This window comes from Suillus plorans (genome assembly GCF_016647745.1).
Source record: "Suillus plorans strain S12 chromosome Unknown HD556scaffold_55, whole genome shotgun sequence".
Taxonomy (NCBI): domain Eukaryota; kingdom Fungi; phylum Basidiomycota; class Agaricomycetes; order Boletales; family Suillaceae; genus Suillus; species Suillus plorans.
This window is the reverse complement of record NW_024537439.1, coordinates 226,412-242,268: the sequence shown is the minus strand read 5'-3', so window position 1 is coordinate 242,268 and position 15,857 is coordinate 226,412. Positions and strand designations below refer to the sequence as shown.

Sequence of the window (15,857 nt, the reverse complement as noted above, 5' to 3'; positions counted from 1 at the left end):
GAATTCGCATGTATAGGTGCAGTATTACCGGTCTTTAAGTTACTGGTCCGTATTATCGCACGTGATCTTGATACCTTGCTCGACACTATAACTGTCCAGCAATCCCCCCATGGACTGATACAACACTGGGAGGGGAAAAAAGGGTCGGTAGAAACAACCGAACGTTTTCGAGTTATTTAAAAAAACAGAAGCAATGGGTGTTCTTTGAATTATTGAATTCTCGCGACATGCCCGCGGCGGGCTTTAGTGGGTGCTGATATCCGAGCCAGCTCATACCATAGAAGCAGACAGTGTCTTCTCCATGGTGTGAATCGCCTCGTAAGCGTTCCATTAACAGCGAAAGTGAACATTTGCACAGCACAAACATCGAATCATCATGTAGCAATGCGTCTAGCAAAACGGACAGGGCTGAATATTACAACTAATGCGCACCCGATGTATATACTTGCAACATCGAACACCCTGTATGCTTCTCGGGAGCCTAGCAAGAATGACACACAGGCGACAATGAGGTATCCCCAGTGAAGGTATGATCCCCCACTACGATCGAAATTAATGAATTTCAATCTCGATCGCAACAAACAACACTCACTTTTGATGCAATGATAAAGCTCTTTTTCTGCGACTTGCAAACTCAACAAGCACAAGGAACGGTGCAACCTTGAAAACATTGTGATCGCCGTTGAAAGGGGCAGTATACCCAGCAGTCATCAGGGTTCGCACCCAAACCGCGAGCACAGGCATTGACAAAGGCAGAAGCCAAGTTATCAGTAACAGGAGATGCGTGTTCTCATGGTATGTTTGGGTAGCATTTAGAGTATCGGTAACAGTAGCCAAATTCCGAACCCGGCATGCATCCTGAATGTCAGGCTCTTCGGAGGACTTTATTTCTTTGGGTCCAGTGCCCTTTGTGTCATCCTCGCGGCCGTCAAGGCGCTCGCGCAGAGGAAGCGATTCGATGGGTGTGCTCCGGAGAGAAGGCACAGAGCCAGGGTAAGGCTTTCGATGTGCTGAACTCGCACATGTGTGTAAGTGAATCAACCAGCATCCCATAAATGCAATTTGCCATGGGACCACCACGAACACCAGCAAACAGATGAAAATCAGAGAGACGACAGTGCTTCGCGGCATGCTCAGTTCATCGTATCGTCTACTCCTGCAGAGCGAAATGTTTCAGGAAGTCTGTCCCCTTGGCTGATAATAACTCACTTTGGTGGCAGCAACCGGGTGAGGAATCTCAAGGGCCACATGAGGAGTAAAATGAGCCACCAGCTGACACATACTAGACCTGTGGCAACAACCAGCAGGACTGGCGCAAGAAATGCGAGATATGGCTCCCCTCGAGTTCCTAAGTAGTAGTCAGGGCTCAAGGGCAATAGGGCTACAACGAAGGATGCAGCAAGCAGTTTGGGCAGGAGGTGACAGATGAAGGCGATCAACGATTGTGACACATTCGGCATTGAACCCTTCCCGCTCTCGCGCCATGCGTGGAACATCAGCAGCGCAACCACACCTACAGCCCAGCTTATCAGGGTGGTAGGATACCTCGTAGCAATCCTCCCGATTGTCGCCCACCAGTCGATAGTCAAAGTAAATTCGTTGATATCTTCGCAGCCAGTGCTGACCGCGTATATCCAGAGCTCTGAGCTATAGGATGGGGAAAACCGTGAGAGGGGTATGTATGGCGCTGATGCGTGTGTATGGAGAGTTGCTGATGTCTTATGTTCCAGGCGATGATAGTGAGTTTCTGCTAGATGAGACTTGTGCACCAAAAGCGGGGGAAGTAATGACAGGGAATCTACGTCGGACAAATCATCAGTAATATCTTTGATCGCTGAAGCACCATTGACATACGTGCACAAGACGTCGTGGGACGCACTGATTCTGGAGTGAGTGTGTATACCACGAGCGCGTTCGAGAGTAACTTCGGAAATGTAATGTGCCTTCGCACCAAACTCCGCTCGGTAGGTTGCAGCGAGAGCTTTGCACCACCAGCAACAATGTCTATCTTGCGAGTAAATAAGAGCGTGAAACGAAAAGAATGTGAAAACAAACCAAAGACGCCAATATCACTTTGAAAAGTTCGAGTCTCGTCAAATCCTCCGAAAACCGAACCATCTTCACCGGCAGCGTCAACATGAACACCGATCCAAGCCTCATCCACACCACTAGGTATACGTGGTACCGTGGCCTCGAAAAGGACGACGCCCTCGCTCTCGTCAGACCCTTCATCTGGTACTGGAAAAGGCTTTCCTGGAATAGGACTTGGCAAAAGTTTCAGAGTACTGGGCTCGAGCGGTACACACGACACAGACTCTGTAGATTGTTGTGTTGTCGGCGATGTCGCACGTCCAACACAAAAGAAAGGTGCTGTCTGAAGTTTGGTCGAATGCTGGGGTGCGATGGGTGATATGCTACCTCGCGATACCAACAAGACAAATGTAGCGTTCGTTTCAAGAGCACGCGGTATAGGGAGGAGGTATGTCCGAGATCCAGTAGGTTTCCTCATGACCAGATTCATACCCTCGGGGAGAGCCTCGTAAGTCGCTACCTCGGGGATATCTATACCTGCTACGGGAGGAAAGAGACGGCCATCTCTACTAAGCCAGGTGTCCATGATGCCTCCAATGTCTATATCGGAATGTGCTTCTCCAAGCTCAAGGGCAGCACGAGCAACCCGCCATCGCACCTGATGACACCACACCATTTCGCGATGACCAACCCCAGTCCATGCACCCTCTAGTGCAGATGTAAAGACTGTACGACGATATATATCATGTTCAGGACCGGGATCTGGCAGAATGCAGGACTCAGAGGGAATCATCATGTCTGTGGCCCCTCCACATATCGATACGACGGGCGTCGAGTCATTCACCAAAGTTCCAGCGTTTCGTTGATATATCTCATCTACACGTGCGTCAAAGCGTGCGGGGGGTAGCGTGTGGGGAGTGGACATGGTTATCAATGCAGATATATCGTCAGATGGGAGAAGAGCTGTCCCTACGACGCCCCCCATCGAATGACCCATGACGATAATTCGGGTATTAGGGGGATAATGCGAAAGGATGTAACGTACCGCCGCAGCGGAGTATTCGATCTGTGACTCAATAGTAGGTCCGTGGAACGCCGAAAGGTCTTCGTTGAATTCCACTGCAAAAAGAATACACGTCAGCGAGCTGTTGACGTGTGGTAGATTGAAATTGAACCGACCAGCAAAAAAGTCCAGCGACTGAATTCCACGACCCGTAAAGTCGCTGGAGATGACAAAAGGAGACGAAAAATATTGTCTTGTAGCAGAGGACGCGATGGACCGGACTTGGTGCGACGAGCCAGCGTTTCCGGGGATGAACAGAACTGGTACACCCATGACCTTTATCAGTAGCGGGGTTCAGAGACAGTTCTGGAGCATTAGTTACTGGATTGCAGTTAATGGACTGGTCACTAGACACACACCTGGTTGGGATCCCATCCCACCTCGCGGTATAACCAGAGTGAATACCTGTGTGCTAATGGCGTCCATGAGGAGTTGAACTCGTGTTGCAGGAGGTAAGATGGAGACATCCATGACATCCGACATCCTTGTGGAGAAACTGTCAGACGGACATCATTTGCTGCGTGGTAGCAGATATATATGAGAGTTAGTGAGAATAACCCCAAACTGGCCGTGAATATGCTGGTCATAGTCGATGGCAGCATAAGTGCATGCCTAATTTTCGCCTTCGAGATGAGTCTTTAGAGCTCCCGTCTTTCAGAAAGAGTGACTCTGTCTTTCGTAAGGGTATAATATTTACTCCATGGCTCAAGAGCGCTCACACCACGAATTTGTTATACATAAGGTTTCAGCCAAGCTTCAACACGTAGTTTCCAGTCACTGTTCACATCTTATTGGATTTAAATCAAGACCAATGCACAAATGAATGGAGCTCGATGATAGACGAGCTTATGGGTGTCGGAATTGTGAGTAACGTAGATGAATAATATGCGAGTGGTTTGGTACGAGCTGGGGACAAGCTGGTAGTACGAATAAAATACACAGGTCAATATGTATATCAGGTCTCGGGCACTAATTGATAGGTCCAGAATATTAGGGTGAATGTACTGATGATAGTCCAATCTACATGCAGGTATACTTTCTCATGGATGACTTGACTCTAGCTATTTCCAACATGATGATCTGGGATCGCTAGTCTTCCCAGATGTTTATCATCTCAGATTGATGCGTCATGACAGCGACGTCTTTCTTCACAATATTCATTCGCGGATAGACGAACTAAGATAAGGATCATGTTAGCGGGAGACGTCCTACCAAAGACCCGACAATAACTCACCCCTTCGTTATATTCATGCATGACTTCAGCTGCAAGAATAGCACGATCCTTCACAAGACCCTCATAAGCCTGTATGAGAAGGCTAGTTTGCACGCCCACGGCACCCATCACAGCAGTCATAAGCATCCAATTCGTAGGACCCGTAGACATCCATATAAGAGCATGGACAGGAGAATATACGCTAAGAAGCACACGCTCAAGCTCCCCTGGAGTCCAGACCTCAAGCTGTTGAATCTGATCTGCAGGTGCACCTCGGGCGGGTGAAGATGATGAAGGCGTGGGAGTGGAAATGCCAAGCAGGAATTTCCAGAAGGAGATGAAACATGTCCATAGGAAAATGATAACGACTTTTATCACACGCAGGATGCGTGTTTGGAAGGAGGCCATCTGGGAAGGCTCGTCGGAAGAAAGGGGTCGGACACGTGCAGGAGAGGTTACAAACGTGGTGTGTGGCGAGGACACGGGGTCCGCCTTGGTTCGACGATGAAGGCGATACGTTTTACTTTGCGTAAAAAGGTGCATTGCATTCAACGTCGAGGCAACCAAGAGAACGCCTGTCATTGGAACGGTCTGCGAGAGATCTGTAAGAACAGGTAAGATTCAGTGTCGAGCGTAGCTTACCCAGTCAAACCAGCTTTGTTGGCTACGTTCCCAATACAAGTCTTCCCAGCCGATGTCCGAGTCAGCCGTGGCACGTATCTGAGATACACGCAGACAAAAGTGCAGCAGGTGCATACTAGACCCGATGAGCCATCCGGTCGTTCTCGGAGCCGGCATGGGTACGTTGTGAGGAAATAGTGAGATCTCGAACATAATCTGTGAAGGGAACGCTGTGATTCTGTGCGATAACGGGTGCATTTAAGTCGTCAATTAACTATGCACAAACACTCGAAACAATCACTGACCTCTCAAATATGCCTTTCTTTTTCACAACCTTCTTTGGCAGTGGCCTGAGCCCATCTGGGATGGTACTGGTGCGAGATTTACGCTTTGCGCTGAGAGGTGAAGCGTAAGGCGGTGGTCTCCTTGACCGCGCGGCATCCCAGTCGAATGGCGTGGAGGAAGATATGGAAGGAGTAGAAGATGGAGAATGAACATATGACACGCGTGGGCGGGGTGTGACTGGAGTATAAGTTGCACCATTCAACCTAGGCGACGAAGGAAGTGGTGATCCTGGAGTATTTGCTGCATTGTTGGCCTGTGCAAATCGGCGCAGGCTCATCTTCGATTTTGGACAAAGTACGAGTGAAAAGAAATATGAGAAGTGAAACTGCGTGCTTTCAAGGAGGCGCGTCACACGTAACGCGTCGGTCACGCGACATGAAATTAGTCGCCAAGTTGCCAACTATGTAGTTCATGTAATCGTTGTCCTACTTGTAAAGATGGTCTTGAAGACGTTATACATGTTCAACGTGAGGCCTTGAGGGATCGATGACTTATGCTCGATTGAAGACAGCAGGCAGTCTAATTTATAGCAATAAGGGCACTACATAGCAATATTCCGCTCGTAGGCATACATCTAGAGCGTGATTCATATCTAGGACTTCAGGGGGCATTCCGGAAACTGTTGCAGGAGACATATCCCCTAAATGCTGACTTGTACAACTCTGTTTGACGACAAGAATGAGGAAACGATGGAATAACAATTGTGAAGAGATTCACTGTACCCTTTCCGAAATCAAATTAGCGCAAGATTGAAACACAAAGGACAAATTACTTGCTTGCCTGATCCACCAGTCATCAAATCATGCCAAAATGAATCATCTCCAAGTGTAATAGGAAATGGATATATACGTGCTCCTGAGATCATTGTCCAAGCCATAATCTCACCATCGCTTCAACCTCCCAAGCAGCTGTCTTGACGCCAGCCGCATCATCTACCCATAATTTGAACCAGAAACTAGCACAGCAGATTCCGAGAGCTGTTCCTGCCGCAACCTGCGGCCATGTATGATGGCCCAACTGAACCCGTGACAGGACTATCATGAATGTCCATGGTAAGATGACCACTGGAACGAATATAATGGAACTGGGAAAGGTAGGGTGAACGGGTAGCTGGAGGCAGGCCATCGTAATATATGCGGCGAAGAAGGTGCAGGCGGATGCATGTGAGCTAGGCATCCTGCAAGAGCGCGTTGACGATGCAATTAGACTATATGGGTCGTCGCAGAAACTGGAATTCACCCATAGGTCACTTTGCGTCCGGAGTCCTTCAATGGTCGTTCCTGTCGTATTGCCTTCTTTATGGACTTGGCAAGCGCTGAACATAAGACTGCGCCGGTCACGAAATATACGACGCCCGCCGAGCGGGTATGGATAATGGCTGCAGTAGTCAAGGTGCACACGATTATGGGCGTCTGTAGAAATTGAATTCAGCACTTGCTCTTGGTCGAGACATGGGGAGCATACTTGATTGAGGAACTTGAGCCACAGCGATAGCTCTGTGCCCATAGCTATAGGAACGATGGTGGTAAGAACTGCGAAAGCCTCTTCGTCGGTTCATCACGCTCTGTTATAATGCCGTTAGCGCCAAATGGCACCACAATGATCCGTTAATTTGGAGAGCCGACTGCATTTATTGGAACATAAGTCTATGATCTGTTTGCTAAGGGCCATAGGTAGTCAAAAGACCACAAAGTAACCGACGGAGCAAAGAGACAAAGAACTCCTTAAAAAAGGAACCCCCGACGACACAAGCTGGTAGTGCAGTGGCAAGGTCATCATGTCCCTCGAGTTGCAAGCAGAGCTCGTGAGAACAAGGGCGGCAAAAATTTGATAACCAAAGAATGAGGGCGGTGCCCTCATAATAGTGGTTAAACTATTAAGAACAGATACTACACTTGATCTAAGCCAAAAGGCCAGAGTGGTAAGGATTCATCTCGTTCACAGCTCCCTTTTATATCTTCTTGAATAGCGCACGGACCAGTGCTACTAAATCGAGAAATACGATAAACATCTAATTTAGGTATGGACTTCTGAATTCAACAAGGCCAAATAAACGGCCGTTATTAGAACGGAGATCAGTCCATACCCTCGAAATAAGATTATCTACGAGATACGCCATGATGTCGGTTATAAACTGATTGTAAACCCACGATTGTCAACCATCCTAGCAATCATGTCCACGCCCAAGGCCTAAGCTCCGAAACTTGGCATGATAACAAGATTTGCACCCCTAGCACGATAACGAGTTCATGAAAACGTCTACTTGCACAGTAAAAAATCAAAAAATTATCGATAATAATACAAAGCCTGATTGAGTACTTCATGGTGCCCGCCACTTCGTGCCACCCTGGTCTCTACAAGATACTCCATCGTCTTCGTGCGATAGAAGGTTGAACGTTGAGCTCCTCATAAACCATCACCTCGCGAAGGGATATGGCAAAAAGTCACCGGCGCCAAACACCGAGAGCGCTTAATCCCCACTCAGCAGAAGACTCGTCACTCAACAGCGTTGCGCCGTTCCTTGGCCCCCTATTTGGTACCAGCGCCCGTTACGCCCACCACAAGTCCCTTCAACCACCCATTCTCCCTACGCAGTCCTTCGCACTCCCGTTCCAGCTCTACAACACGTTCTTCAAGCTCTTTTGCCCGTCGCTCAAGCGCCGCTTCCCGTTCCTTCTTCTTCAATCTGAACCGTGCGCTAGCGGCGGTGTTGCGGCGGCGCTTGTCTTCAGCAGCGGATACTGGACTGGGGTAATCACCTTGGGTCTCTTCCCCAGTAGGCGAAGCCGGGGATGCAGGGTCGAATGACTCTGTAGCTGAACTTTTCAAAGTACGAGCCCGCTTAGTAGCGGACTCTGAGGTAGGCTGGGCATGTACAACGGGAGGAGGAGGGGGAACAGAGTAAGTTCCACCTTGAGCAGTATGCATAGCAAGCAATTGCGCAAGCGATGGGACTGCCGCGTTCTCCGCGGGTGAGGGTGCCAATTGTGGGAGTGAGAACGGGTCTATCCCAAATCCAGCCAACAGCGCATTCAGATCAAGCTGTGGTGCTTGGGCTCCGGACTGGGGAGTGATGGTAGTGCTGGCAGGGTGCACAACGTTTTCATGGCCATCATGAGTAGGCAGGCCTAAAGGAGAAGCGGGAGTGTCATCTTCCGAATCATCCACCGACTTTCTCTTTCCCTTGTTACGAGCGACAGGCTCCTCAGCCTCGAAAGCAAGATTTGTCCACAGGTCAAGGTGGGCTGAGAAGTCGGGGAAAGGTGGGGATGCTAGTAGGTCATGAGCATCCTGTTGTGCAGGAGTATGAACAAGATTAAGTCCTTGCAAATTTAACGGAGGCATGAATGAGTCGAAATGGCGTGAGCTATGCGTCTGATTATGGCGATGCGTGTAAGGCGACGATGGGGTTGTGATTGAAAAATAGACTGATAAGATTTCTGGTACTTATTGCGTGCTCACTAAGCTGTCGTCGACAGGAACTGACTAATAATTGGGACAAGTTAGGTTCTGACAAGGCAGTGACAGCACAATATTTGCTTGTGATTTCAGGAACCATCTGATCCACCGGCGCCGATATCCGATTCAGTCCAAGTGCTGAACAGTGTCATGAAATATTGCCAATATGAAATACTCGAGTCTTGTCGAGGGTCCTTGTCCTCCCACTGGCTCAACCACACCAGAAAGCGACAGCGCGTGCTATCGCGCAACCATCGCGTCACTTCACATTCGAGCTCTCGTTACATTCGAACACCGAAGACCCTGAGGATTATGAGTAAACATTTCATAAGAATTCACCAAGCATTCCATTTTCGGCTTTAATACTAGAGACCTGTAAGTCAGCACTCTCGATAGAAGACCGGGCCTGCGATAAAAAACCCAATATTATCGAGCTGTGACTTACAATTTCAGTTCAAGTCTCAACACAAAAACCACGCAGTGATTGGATACAATTAATTCCATTGGACATGGCAGGCAGTACATATCACTGGTTGCTAATCTTGATTAGGCCTTCACACTGGCATAGAATTTCGTAAGATCCTGCACATCGTCCCGACTCCCGAGGAACACAGAGCACCGCTCATGTATGCTCGTTGGCACAATGTCGAGGATACGCATGGTGCCCGTAGTTGCGACTCCACCGGCCTTGCATAATGCGGTAAGTAATGAACCAATCAGAGTTTATCTGAAACACTTACTTGTTCGGTCAAAAAGGCCATGGGGAATGCCTCGTATAGTAATCGCAACTTTCCAGATTTGCTCTTCTTATCGTCAGGGTATCCGAAAATCCCTCCATATAACAGCGTCCTATGCACATCTGCGACCATGGACCCAATGTACCGAGCGGAGTAAGGAGAACCAGTCTTCGGATACTTGATCGAGTTCAGGTAGTTGGTCACAGGAGGATAAAAATACATCGAGTTTCCTTCGTTGAAGGAGTAAATTTTACCACGAGCAGGTATTTTGATCTTGGGAAGATAAGATTAGGAACGTTATGGGTGCGAAATAGGAGGCCGTGTCTTACATCAGGGTGAGTGAGGATAAACTCTCCTAGAGCGGCGTCCAGGGTGTACCCGTTAACACCAGACCCAGTGGAGAGAACCAAGTTCGCCGAGGAACCATACCTAAATGGATGTAAGAATATTTGAAAAGGCAGTCAAATAGACGACTAACATCGTGTATCCTGCAGCAACCATCTCACTCCCTGGTCTGAGCACATCTCCAATAGTTCCATCAGAGTCCGGTCTCTGCAAAAGCTGATCAGAGCAATGGCGATACCCTCGTGAAAGAAACGCACCACAGGGTAAATGCCGAAGATAGTCCCGATGTTGACACCAGCATCGATGTTGCTACTACCGTCAAGCGGATCAAAGACTACACAGTACTTTCCCCTGTTCTTCTCCTCAATGATGATGGCATTGTCAAGCTCCTCCGAGACCAAGACTGCGGTCTTTCCAGACGCCCGCAGGGCGTTGACCATGATGTCGTTAGCCAGAACATCGAGCTTTTTCTGCTCCTCGCCTTGGACGTTGGTCTCGCCAGCAAGGCCGACACTGAAGATGATATTAGGGGTGCTAGTGCGGATGTAGTTAAATGGCATACAGGTTGATGAGCCGGGCTTTTCGCACATTGGTCGCGATGAACTTGCTAGTCACCTGGATAGCGATGAGCAAGAGGGTGAGATCTCCCGTGGCAGCTGCTCCCAGCCGCAGCTGGTCGTCCATCACATGTCTGCGAGGCGCATCAATGTCTAGCTTCGCACCGGATCATATCCGCGCTCACCTGCTCAAGGTGATCAGGTCCGTGCTAGGAGCTTGTTCTGAGACCGACGCCATTATAGTTCTAGGTTGGGTGTTGTAAAGTGCGAGCAAGGAAACATGGAAATGTTTCACAATACTTAAGCGCTATATCTTATATCTGCCTGTCTGTTGTGCGGATGGAAACGGGCAGCACTAATAAGTACTTTGATGGTGGATTCGCTTCCCAGTGAACGTTGTCAAGATTCAGCAAATTGTTCTCACAGTATCCGGTACCTACTACCCCAAACGTGAATGAATTCCCTGTGATTATACAGCAAATACGTAAAAGCAGAATATCAATACATACACGAGCCGGCCGACAGGAGCTTGATCATCGTTTCCTCTTGATTCCTACCAAAGAAACCGGTTCCTTACCCTTGCGTGTCCGTAGTGGGATAGGAAAAGTGTCACTGTCCTCATCGTTGTCTTCCACGCCTACAAAACCCTTCCCACTGTCGTCACTACCACTGCCTCTGATCCCGCTCGTATTAGGCACGATGATCTCAGGTCTCCTGATCTCATGCCCAGAGCACCAGCCATCATCATCGTCAACCCCCTCTTCTTCCTCCATTTCATCTTCGTCCTCGTCTAGCGCGCGCGAAGATGCCTGGGCAATTGCAGCGGCGATCTCTGCACTGATACTTGCCACTCTGGCTTCAAGCGGCTCACCCGGTACACTAGCCTCCAGGGGCCTGGTTGCGACGCCACCAGTCTGCGAGAATAGCGCGGAAATAGTGCGCACTGATTCTTCCAACTCGAGATCCCCTGTTGTCTCAGAGACTTTTTGTTTTTTGGCTTTAAAATTATATTTTCTGTGCTATCCAATCATTATCTGTGAATACAACATTAAGCTTGGATACCCACATGTTAGGATCTGGTTCCCATGTTGGATCGTGAGTTCGCATATGTTGAGTGAGCGTTGTGCGACGTGTAAACGTTTTCTCGCACTCTGGATCTTCACATTTGTAAGGTCGTTTTCCTGTGTGCGTTCGCCGGTGCCGTGCGAGACTGCTTGAGTCCCCGAAGGTCTTTCCACACCCTGGATATTCGCAAGAATGCGGTTTCTCGCCTGTATGTACCCGTTGATGAACGTGTAATGCAGACCGCTACGTGCCCGGAAAGTTTTAAGATACTGCGTGTAATCTGATAAATAATACAAACCTGAATGAATGTCTTCCCACATCCGCCATGGTTACAAACGAACGGTCGTTCGCCAGTGTGGATCCGCATGTGCCTCGCGAGATCGCTCCTCCGGGTGAATGTCTTGCGACACAGTGGCTCTTCACAGGCGTGTATGTTTATTGCTTTCTCCTTCTCGACATTTTGCTCTTTATCTTTTTCTTTGTCCCTCCCCTTCTTTGACTTCTTATTTTCGGGAGACTTCTTTGGTGCTGTCGATGTAGAGGCAATGGGTTGCGGAGTGGGGCGCGATGGGCCGGGTAGAGGTTGGCTAGAACGCACGGGTGACTGAGCAGGTGTGGTACGAGAACGAGATATTGGGGAAGTACTTTCAGTCGACGGTACCTGGAGGTGTCCGTGAGTGGGATCCGATTCTGTTTCGGTGTCAAAGTGTGATGAAAGATGATTCAATATGTCACTGATATCATTGAACTCTCCAGGAACGCCTTCGTGGGCGTCTGGTACATCCGTCCGAGTTTTGTGTTGTGGTGAACATGCAGTATCACTCCCATTTCGGTCGTCATTATGGTCGTCATTCCTTATCTCTTGTGTGGGGTAAAGGAGGTCCAAATCCCGAGGCCCCAAGTCTCGAGGACCGTCCACAATATAGTCATCGGCATCGCCAGCCGTTAGAGAGTGGAACGCGGGGGCGGTACGCGTCGTACGTAGACTATGTTCAAGCTCCGCATCGTGGAGCTTTAAAGACTCAGCATGGCGCTCATTGGACGAAGCGTGTGCATGTGCTGCTTGCAGCATGGCAGTGATACTGCGAAGATTAAGACCAAGACCAGAAATAGCATCGCCAGCATTTGTAGTATCGCTGACTTTCTGTGAGTCATCTGGAGCGGAATCCGGAATGGAGGGATCGTGGTCTTGCTCGTTCTGCGCCTGACGTTGCTGTGCGGCAGCACTCAGGAGTGCAGCAGATGCAGCGGTCGCATTCTGGTGAAGGAGACTGGCGATTTCGCGCTCCAGCATTTCAACTGAGAAGTGTTCCGGAGATACAGACGGGTCGAGGGAAAGGGGCACGCCATCGTGTGGCGAATGTCCATGGTGTGATGAATCGGAGAATGAGGAAGGGGCGTTCACGTCGACCTCATCTCCACTATGGATCTGTTCTTCATCTGAGCCCAAAGGTTCATCATGTACTACATCTGAGAGGTCGAGCACCGGTTCATTTTCATCATGGTCCATACTGTAAATTGTGAAGCGCCTCCCGCACGGGGTGTAGACCTAGTGCGAAACAGGTCAAAGTGCGATTCCTGTCGAGGACACTGAACCTAAACAAATAGATCTAACAATTCCATTACTTACCGAGATATATACACGTCGCGCTCACCGATGAGCACAGTACGGATGGTCGAGGTTGCCGTTGAAGCTTTGAAGCCCAATAACGGACGGTGCTTGAACACGATGTTGTGACGCTTGTTTAGGTAACGGCATCATTCACGTGGTCGTTTCCTTTTTCGGAGATTGCGGCGGCCAGCAACACCAAGTGGCACTCGCTAAGTCATCGGCTGTGCCTCACTCTTCCTCCCTTTCATGAACTCCGGCCACGGCGAGCCATCATGCCTGCAAAGACTAACAAACCGGCGAGACCAAAGGTCAAACGGTATCATGTGTACGCCGTCATACTCTTCGTTATGGGGACGCTCTTTCCCCCACTAGGTGTGTATTTGTGATCTTGTCATGAGGAATGCTATCGTGGAACCAGAGTGCTAAACCGCCATTTGAATGCAGCTGTAGCAGCAAGATTCGGTATCGGGAAGGACTTCTGGCTCAATCTCTTACTCACGATTTGTGGATACATTCCAGGTATGCGCTGTAATCACAACAGTTATAATTGCATTTAATTAACTTCCTTGTCCCAGGACACGTGCACAATTTTTACATACAGGTAATAGGAGCACTAGCTGCATTATTTTGTGGATCAAAGTGCTGACGTGTTTTGAATTTGCAGAATATCAGGAATAACAAGAATCACCGCCGCACACCCAAGTGGGTTCAGCGCTATGGCCTTGTCGACACTTCAACCATCAAGCGTCATGAACAGCGCTCCCAGTGGGCAGGGAGATACAACGACCGTAATCCGAACTCTGCTCTAGATGAGCAGCCTCTAGAGGAAGGCCAAGTTGCGTCAAGCCGTTCAACAACACAGGATTCCTCCACCAAGCCAGCTAATGGCAGTGCTCTCTGGAAGCCCGATGACGAATCATTCTACAACCCTGAACGTGAAGGTAGCATGCGTTCAGCAGAATCAGGGAGTTCTCGTTGGCATTACCCAGCCAACTTCAACGATACATTGCCTGGTGCAGGAAACGCTCCAGCGCGAAAGAAGAAAAAGAAGAAAGATAGGTGGGCGAGAACAGAGGATGCATATAACGCTCCCGAGCAGAAGAAACGAAAGAAGAAGTCAAGGAATCGCTCTACAACTGATGATGGCGGTGATCTAGAGTCGACCTACTCACGCAGAGCAGGATCAAGTGTTGATTTGGAGGTGCCAGAAGATGCAGCCGGTGGCACATATGGGAGACAAGTTGAAGGCAGTGGGCATGTAACGGCGGAGAATGACGATACTGCCGCATTGCAGGGCGAGAACGATGTATTCAACCACGAGTTCTGATGACACGCCCTCCATATATCCTACATCATTTTTCCACGTTAGCTTCCATTTATCTATTGTATGCAGTGTCTTTCAAAGATCGTTACACATCTGAAGTGGAGCCAACTGTCACGCAGTCCCTCACATATTATACGTGAAAAATTATATATTCAGTGCTTTCCTTTCTGGATATCACCTTGCTCCGGAAAGTTACTTAAGTGGGTCCAGCATCAACAGCAGGAATAGCCATCATACGGCTATGTTGTACCATATGGACACGGCGGAGAACATTCTGCTCCAGTGGGCAATTACGAGTACCGGGCCCGGTAGTGCCTGCACACTCCACAGTTCCGAAACCAATCCATAGCCTGTGAGCTTGCAGGGAGTCGCCGCCACGAGTCTCATAGCAAAGGAGGAAATAGGCGAGCTGATAATGTGATTTTCTCCCCGTTGATTCAAAATTAGTTTCTGCTCTAAAATCTGCATTAAGCGGGCACCAACACTGCCAGAGCATGAACATGTCAAGAAAATCGAAAACAAAACACACTCGCCTATATTCATTATCAGGCCAATTTAATGATATATCAAGGAATTTGTTACACTTCCCAGTCCGTCGCTAGACATAGGGATCCGAGGTCGGGCACGAATACTGTAACTATCAGAGAGAACACGGAGGCCCGTGGCTGTCCCACGGAAAAAGCGGGTGAGCCGTTCATCGACTTCCTCGTCCAAATCTTGATGATCTGGAGTGAAAAGCTCCTCGAAACGGTCTTGCTTATGCCTGGATACAGCTAATGTATTAATGTACTGACCGGAACAGAATGCAGAGTGAAAATATCCCTATAATCCTGCTTCCGTCGCTGTGCACGGGGCATATTGATTGCCGTTGAACGTTTGAACGTTGAACGACATATTGATGCGGAACTGATAACGTGTGCCAGCGCCAGGGGTGTGGTTACGAAAAAGGAGCCGTGAACCAGTCGGTAATCAGTACTCAGTGTACTGTCGTAACTGGCTCGGAACCCAAGTGAACGTAAGCACTGTACAAGTGTACATACTATCTTGGGTAAAACACCACCAACGTCACGTGATGTATTTAGTGAGGGAGGACAATGGAGAAAAGCGAATCTCGCAATATGTTTTCGACGATCTCGTTGGGCTCAAATGTTGCAGCGCGTAAAAGCTGAAGAAGGGTACATATGCTGAGTATATAAATGCTTTATAATAATTGAGTAGACGGTCACACTGTTGTCACATGGCGTGATGCTAGTGTTTCTAGTCTTTACATCATGTTATACACACTCACCTGCAGTCTGACATCTGGGTTACTCATATGAGTCCAGAATATAGTGTTTTTTATTCGCCTCGCGCACGAACAAGCTGCTGAGGGAATACCGCCTATCACGGAGCAAGGTGAAATTCAGCTGGGCCGCACCCTAGTCTAAATGTAGTGCAGCCTTGTTTAACCTCTCCACCGCTTCTTCGAGCCTCCGACTCTTATTT

The 15,857-nt window shown here is 48.8% G+C and overlaps 8 protein-coding genes across 8 annotated transcripts; 1 reads left to right on the top strand and 7 right to left on the bottom strand.

Annotated features, from left to right (window-relative positions):
• Positions 1 to 194: 194 nt before the first annotated feature.
• Positions 195 to 3,791, bottom strand: HD556DRAFT_1395646 (PGAP1-like protein-domain-containing protein). The gene is made up of 7 exons (XM_041303679.1): positions 3,454 to 3,791; positions 3,211 to 3,370; positions 2,056 to 3,150; positions 1,855 to 2,004; positions 1,210 to 1,798; positions 593 to 1,156; positions 195 to 540 (listed from the first exon to the last, which is right to left on the bottom strand). The coding sequence occupies exons 1-7, from the start codon at positions 3,694 to 3,696 to the stop codon at positions 375 to 377; spliced, it is 2,967 nt and encodes a 988-aa protein (XP_041156897.1). The 5' UTR covers positions 3,697 to 3,791; the 3' UTR covers positions 195 to 374.
• HD556DRAFT_1395640 (uncharacterized protein) lies at positions 3,731 to 5,614 on the bottom strand. Its single transcript, XM_041303678.1, has 5 exons — positions 5,234 to 5,614; positions 4,950 to 5,166; positions 4,329 to 4,898; positions 3,832 to 4,270; positions 3,731 to 3,767 (listed from the first exon to the last, which is right to left on the bottom strand). The coding sequence occupies exons 1-4, from the start codon at positions 5,548 to 5,550 to the stop codon at positions 4,184 to 4,186; spliced, it is 1,191 nt and encodes a 396-aa protein (XP_041156896.1). The 5' UTR covers positions 5,551 to 5,614; the 3' UTR covers positions 3,731 to 3,767; positions 3,832 to 4,183.
• A 160-nt stretch (positions 5,615 to 5,774) lies between these two features.
• Positions 5,775 to 6,861, bottom strand: HD556DRAFT_1395633 (uncharacterized protein). The gene is made up of 4 exons (XM_041303677.1): positions 6,738 to 6,861; positions 6,513 to 6,685; positions 6,051 to 6,450; positions 5,775 to 5,937 (listed from the first exon to the last, which is right to left on the bottom strand). Exons 1-3 carry the CDS (start codon positions 6,777 to 6,779, stop codon positions 6,135 to 6,137), a joined length of 531 nt encoding a protein of 176 aa, XP_041156895.1. The 5' UTR covers positions 6,780 to 6,861; the 3' UTR covers positions 5,775 to 5,937; positions 6,051 to 6,134.
• On the bottom strand, positions 6,862 to 7,190 carry HD556DRAFT_1395630 (uncharacterized protein). Its single transcript, XM_041303676.1, has one exon. It carries the CDS (start codon positions 7,131 to 7,133, stop codon positions 6,951 to 6,953), a length of 183 nt encoding a protein of 60 aa, XP_041156894.1. The 5' UTR covers positions 7,134 to 7,190; the 3' UTR covers positions 6,862 to 6,950.
• Positions 7,191 to 7,802: 612 nt separating this feature from the next.
• Positions 7,803 to 8,618, bottom strand: HD556DRAFT_1433584 (uncharacterized protein; the record flags this gene model as incomplete). Its single annotated transcript, XM_041305238.1, has 1 exon — positions 7,803 to 8,618. One exon carries the CDS (start codon positions 8,616 to 8,618, stop codon positions 7,803 to 7,805), a length of 816 nt encoding a protein of 271 aa, XP_041156893.1.
• A 233-nt stretch (positions 8,619 to 8,851) lies between these two features.
• Positions 8,852 to 10,757, bottom strand: HD556DRAFT_1395627 (fructose-1,6-bisphosphatase class 1/Sedoheputulose-1,7-bisphosphatase). Its single transcript, XM_041303675.1, has 8 exons — positions 10,557 to 10,757; positions 10,377 to 10,505; positions 10,072 to 10,327; positions 9,948 to 10,021; positions 9,799 to 9,898; positions 9,473 to 9,742; positions 9,178 to 9,419; positions 8,852 to 9,097 (listed from the first exon to the last, which is right to left on the bottom strand). The coding sequence occupies exons 1-7, from the start codon at positions 10,607 to 10,609 to the stop codon at positions 9,279 to 9,281; spliced, it is 1,023 nt and encodes a 340-aa protein (XP_041156892.1). The 5' UTR covers positions 10,610 to 10,757; the 3' UTR covers positions 8,852 to 9,097; positions 9,178 to 9,278.
• Positions 10,758 to 13,162, bottom strand: HD556DRAFT_1395620 (uncharacterized protein). Its single transcript, XM_041303674.1, has 3 exons — positions 11,735 to 13,162; positions 11,438 to 11,679; positions 10,758 to 11,385 (listed from the first exon to the last, which is right to left on the bottom strand). The coding sequence occupies exons 1-3, from the start codon at positions 12,944 to 12,946 to the stop codon at positions 10,905 to 10,907; spliced, it is 1,935 nt and encodes a 644-aa protein (XP_041156891.1). The 5' UTR covers positions 12,947 to 13,162; the 3' UTR covers positions 10,758 to 10,904.
• Positions 13,163 to 13,270: 108 nt separating this feature from the next.
• HD556DRAFT_1395618 (uncharacterized protein) lies at positions 13,271 to 14,533 on the top strand. The gene is made up of 4 exons (XM_041303673.1): positions 13,271 to 13,420; positions 13,493 to 13,567; positions 13,624 to 13,649; positions 13,713 to 14,533. Exons 1-4 carry the CDS (start codon positions 13,321 to 13,323, stop codon positions 14,373 to 14,375), a joined length of 864 nt encoding a protein of 287 aa, XP_041156890.1. The 5' UTR covers positions 13,271 to 13,320; the 3' UTR covers positions 14,376 to 14,533.
• Positions 14,534 to 15,857: the final 1,324 nt, after the last annotated feature.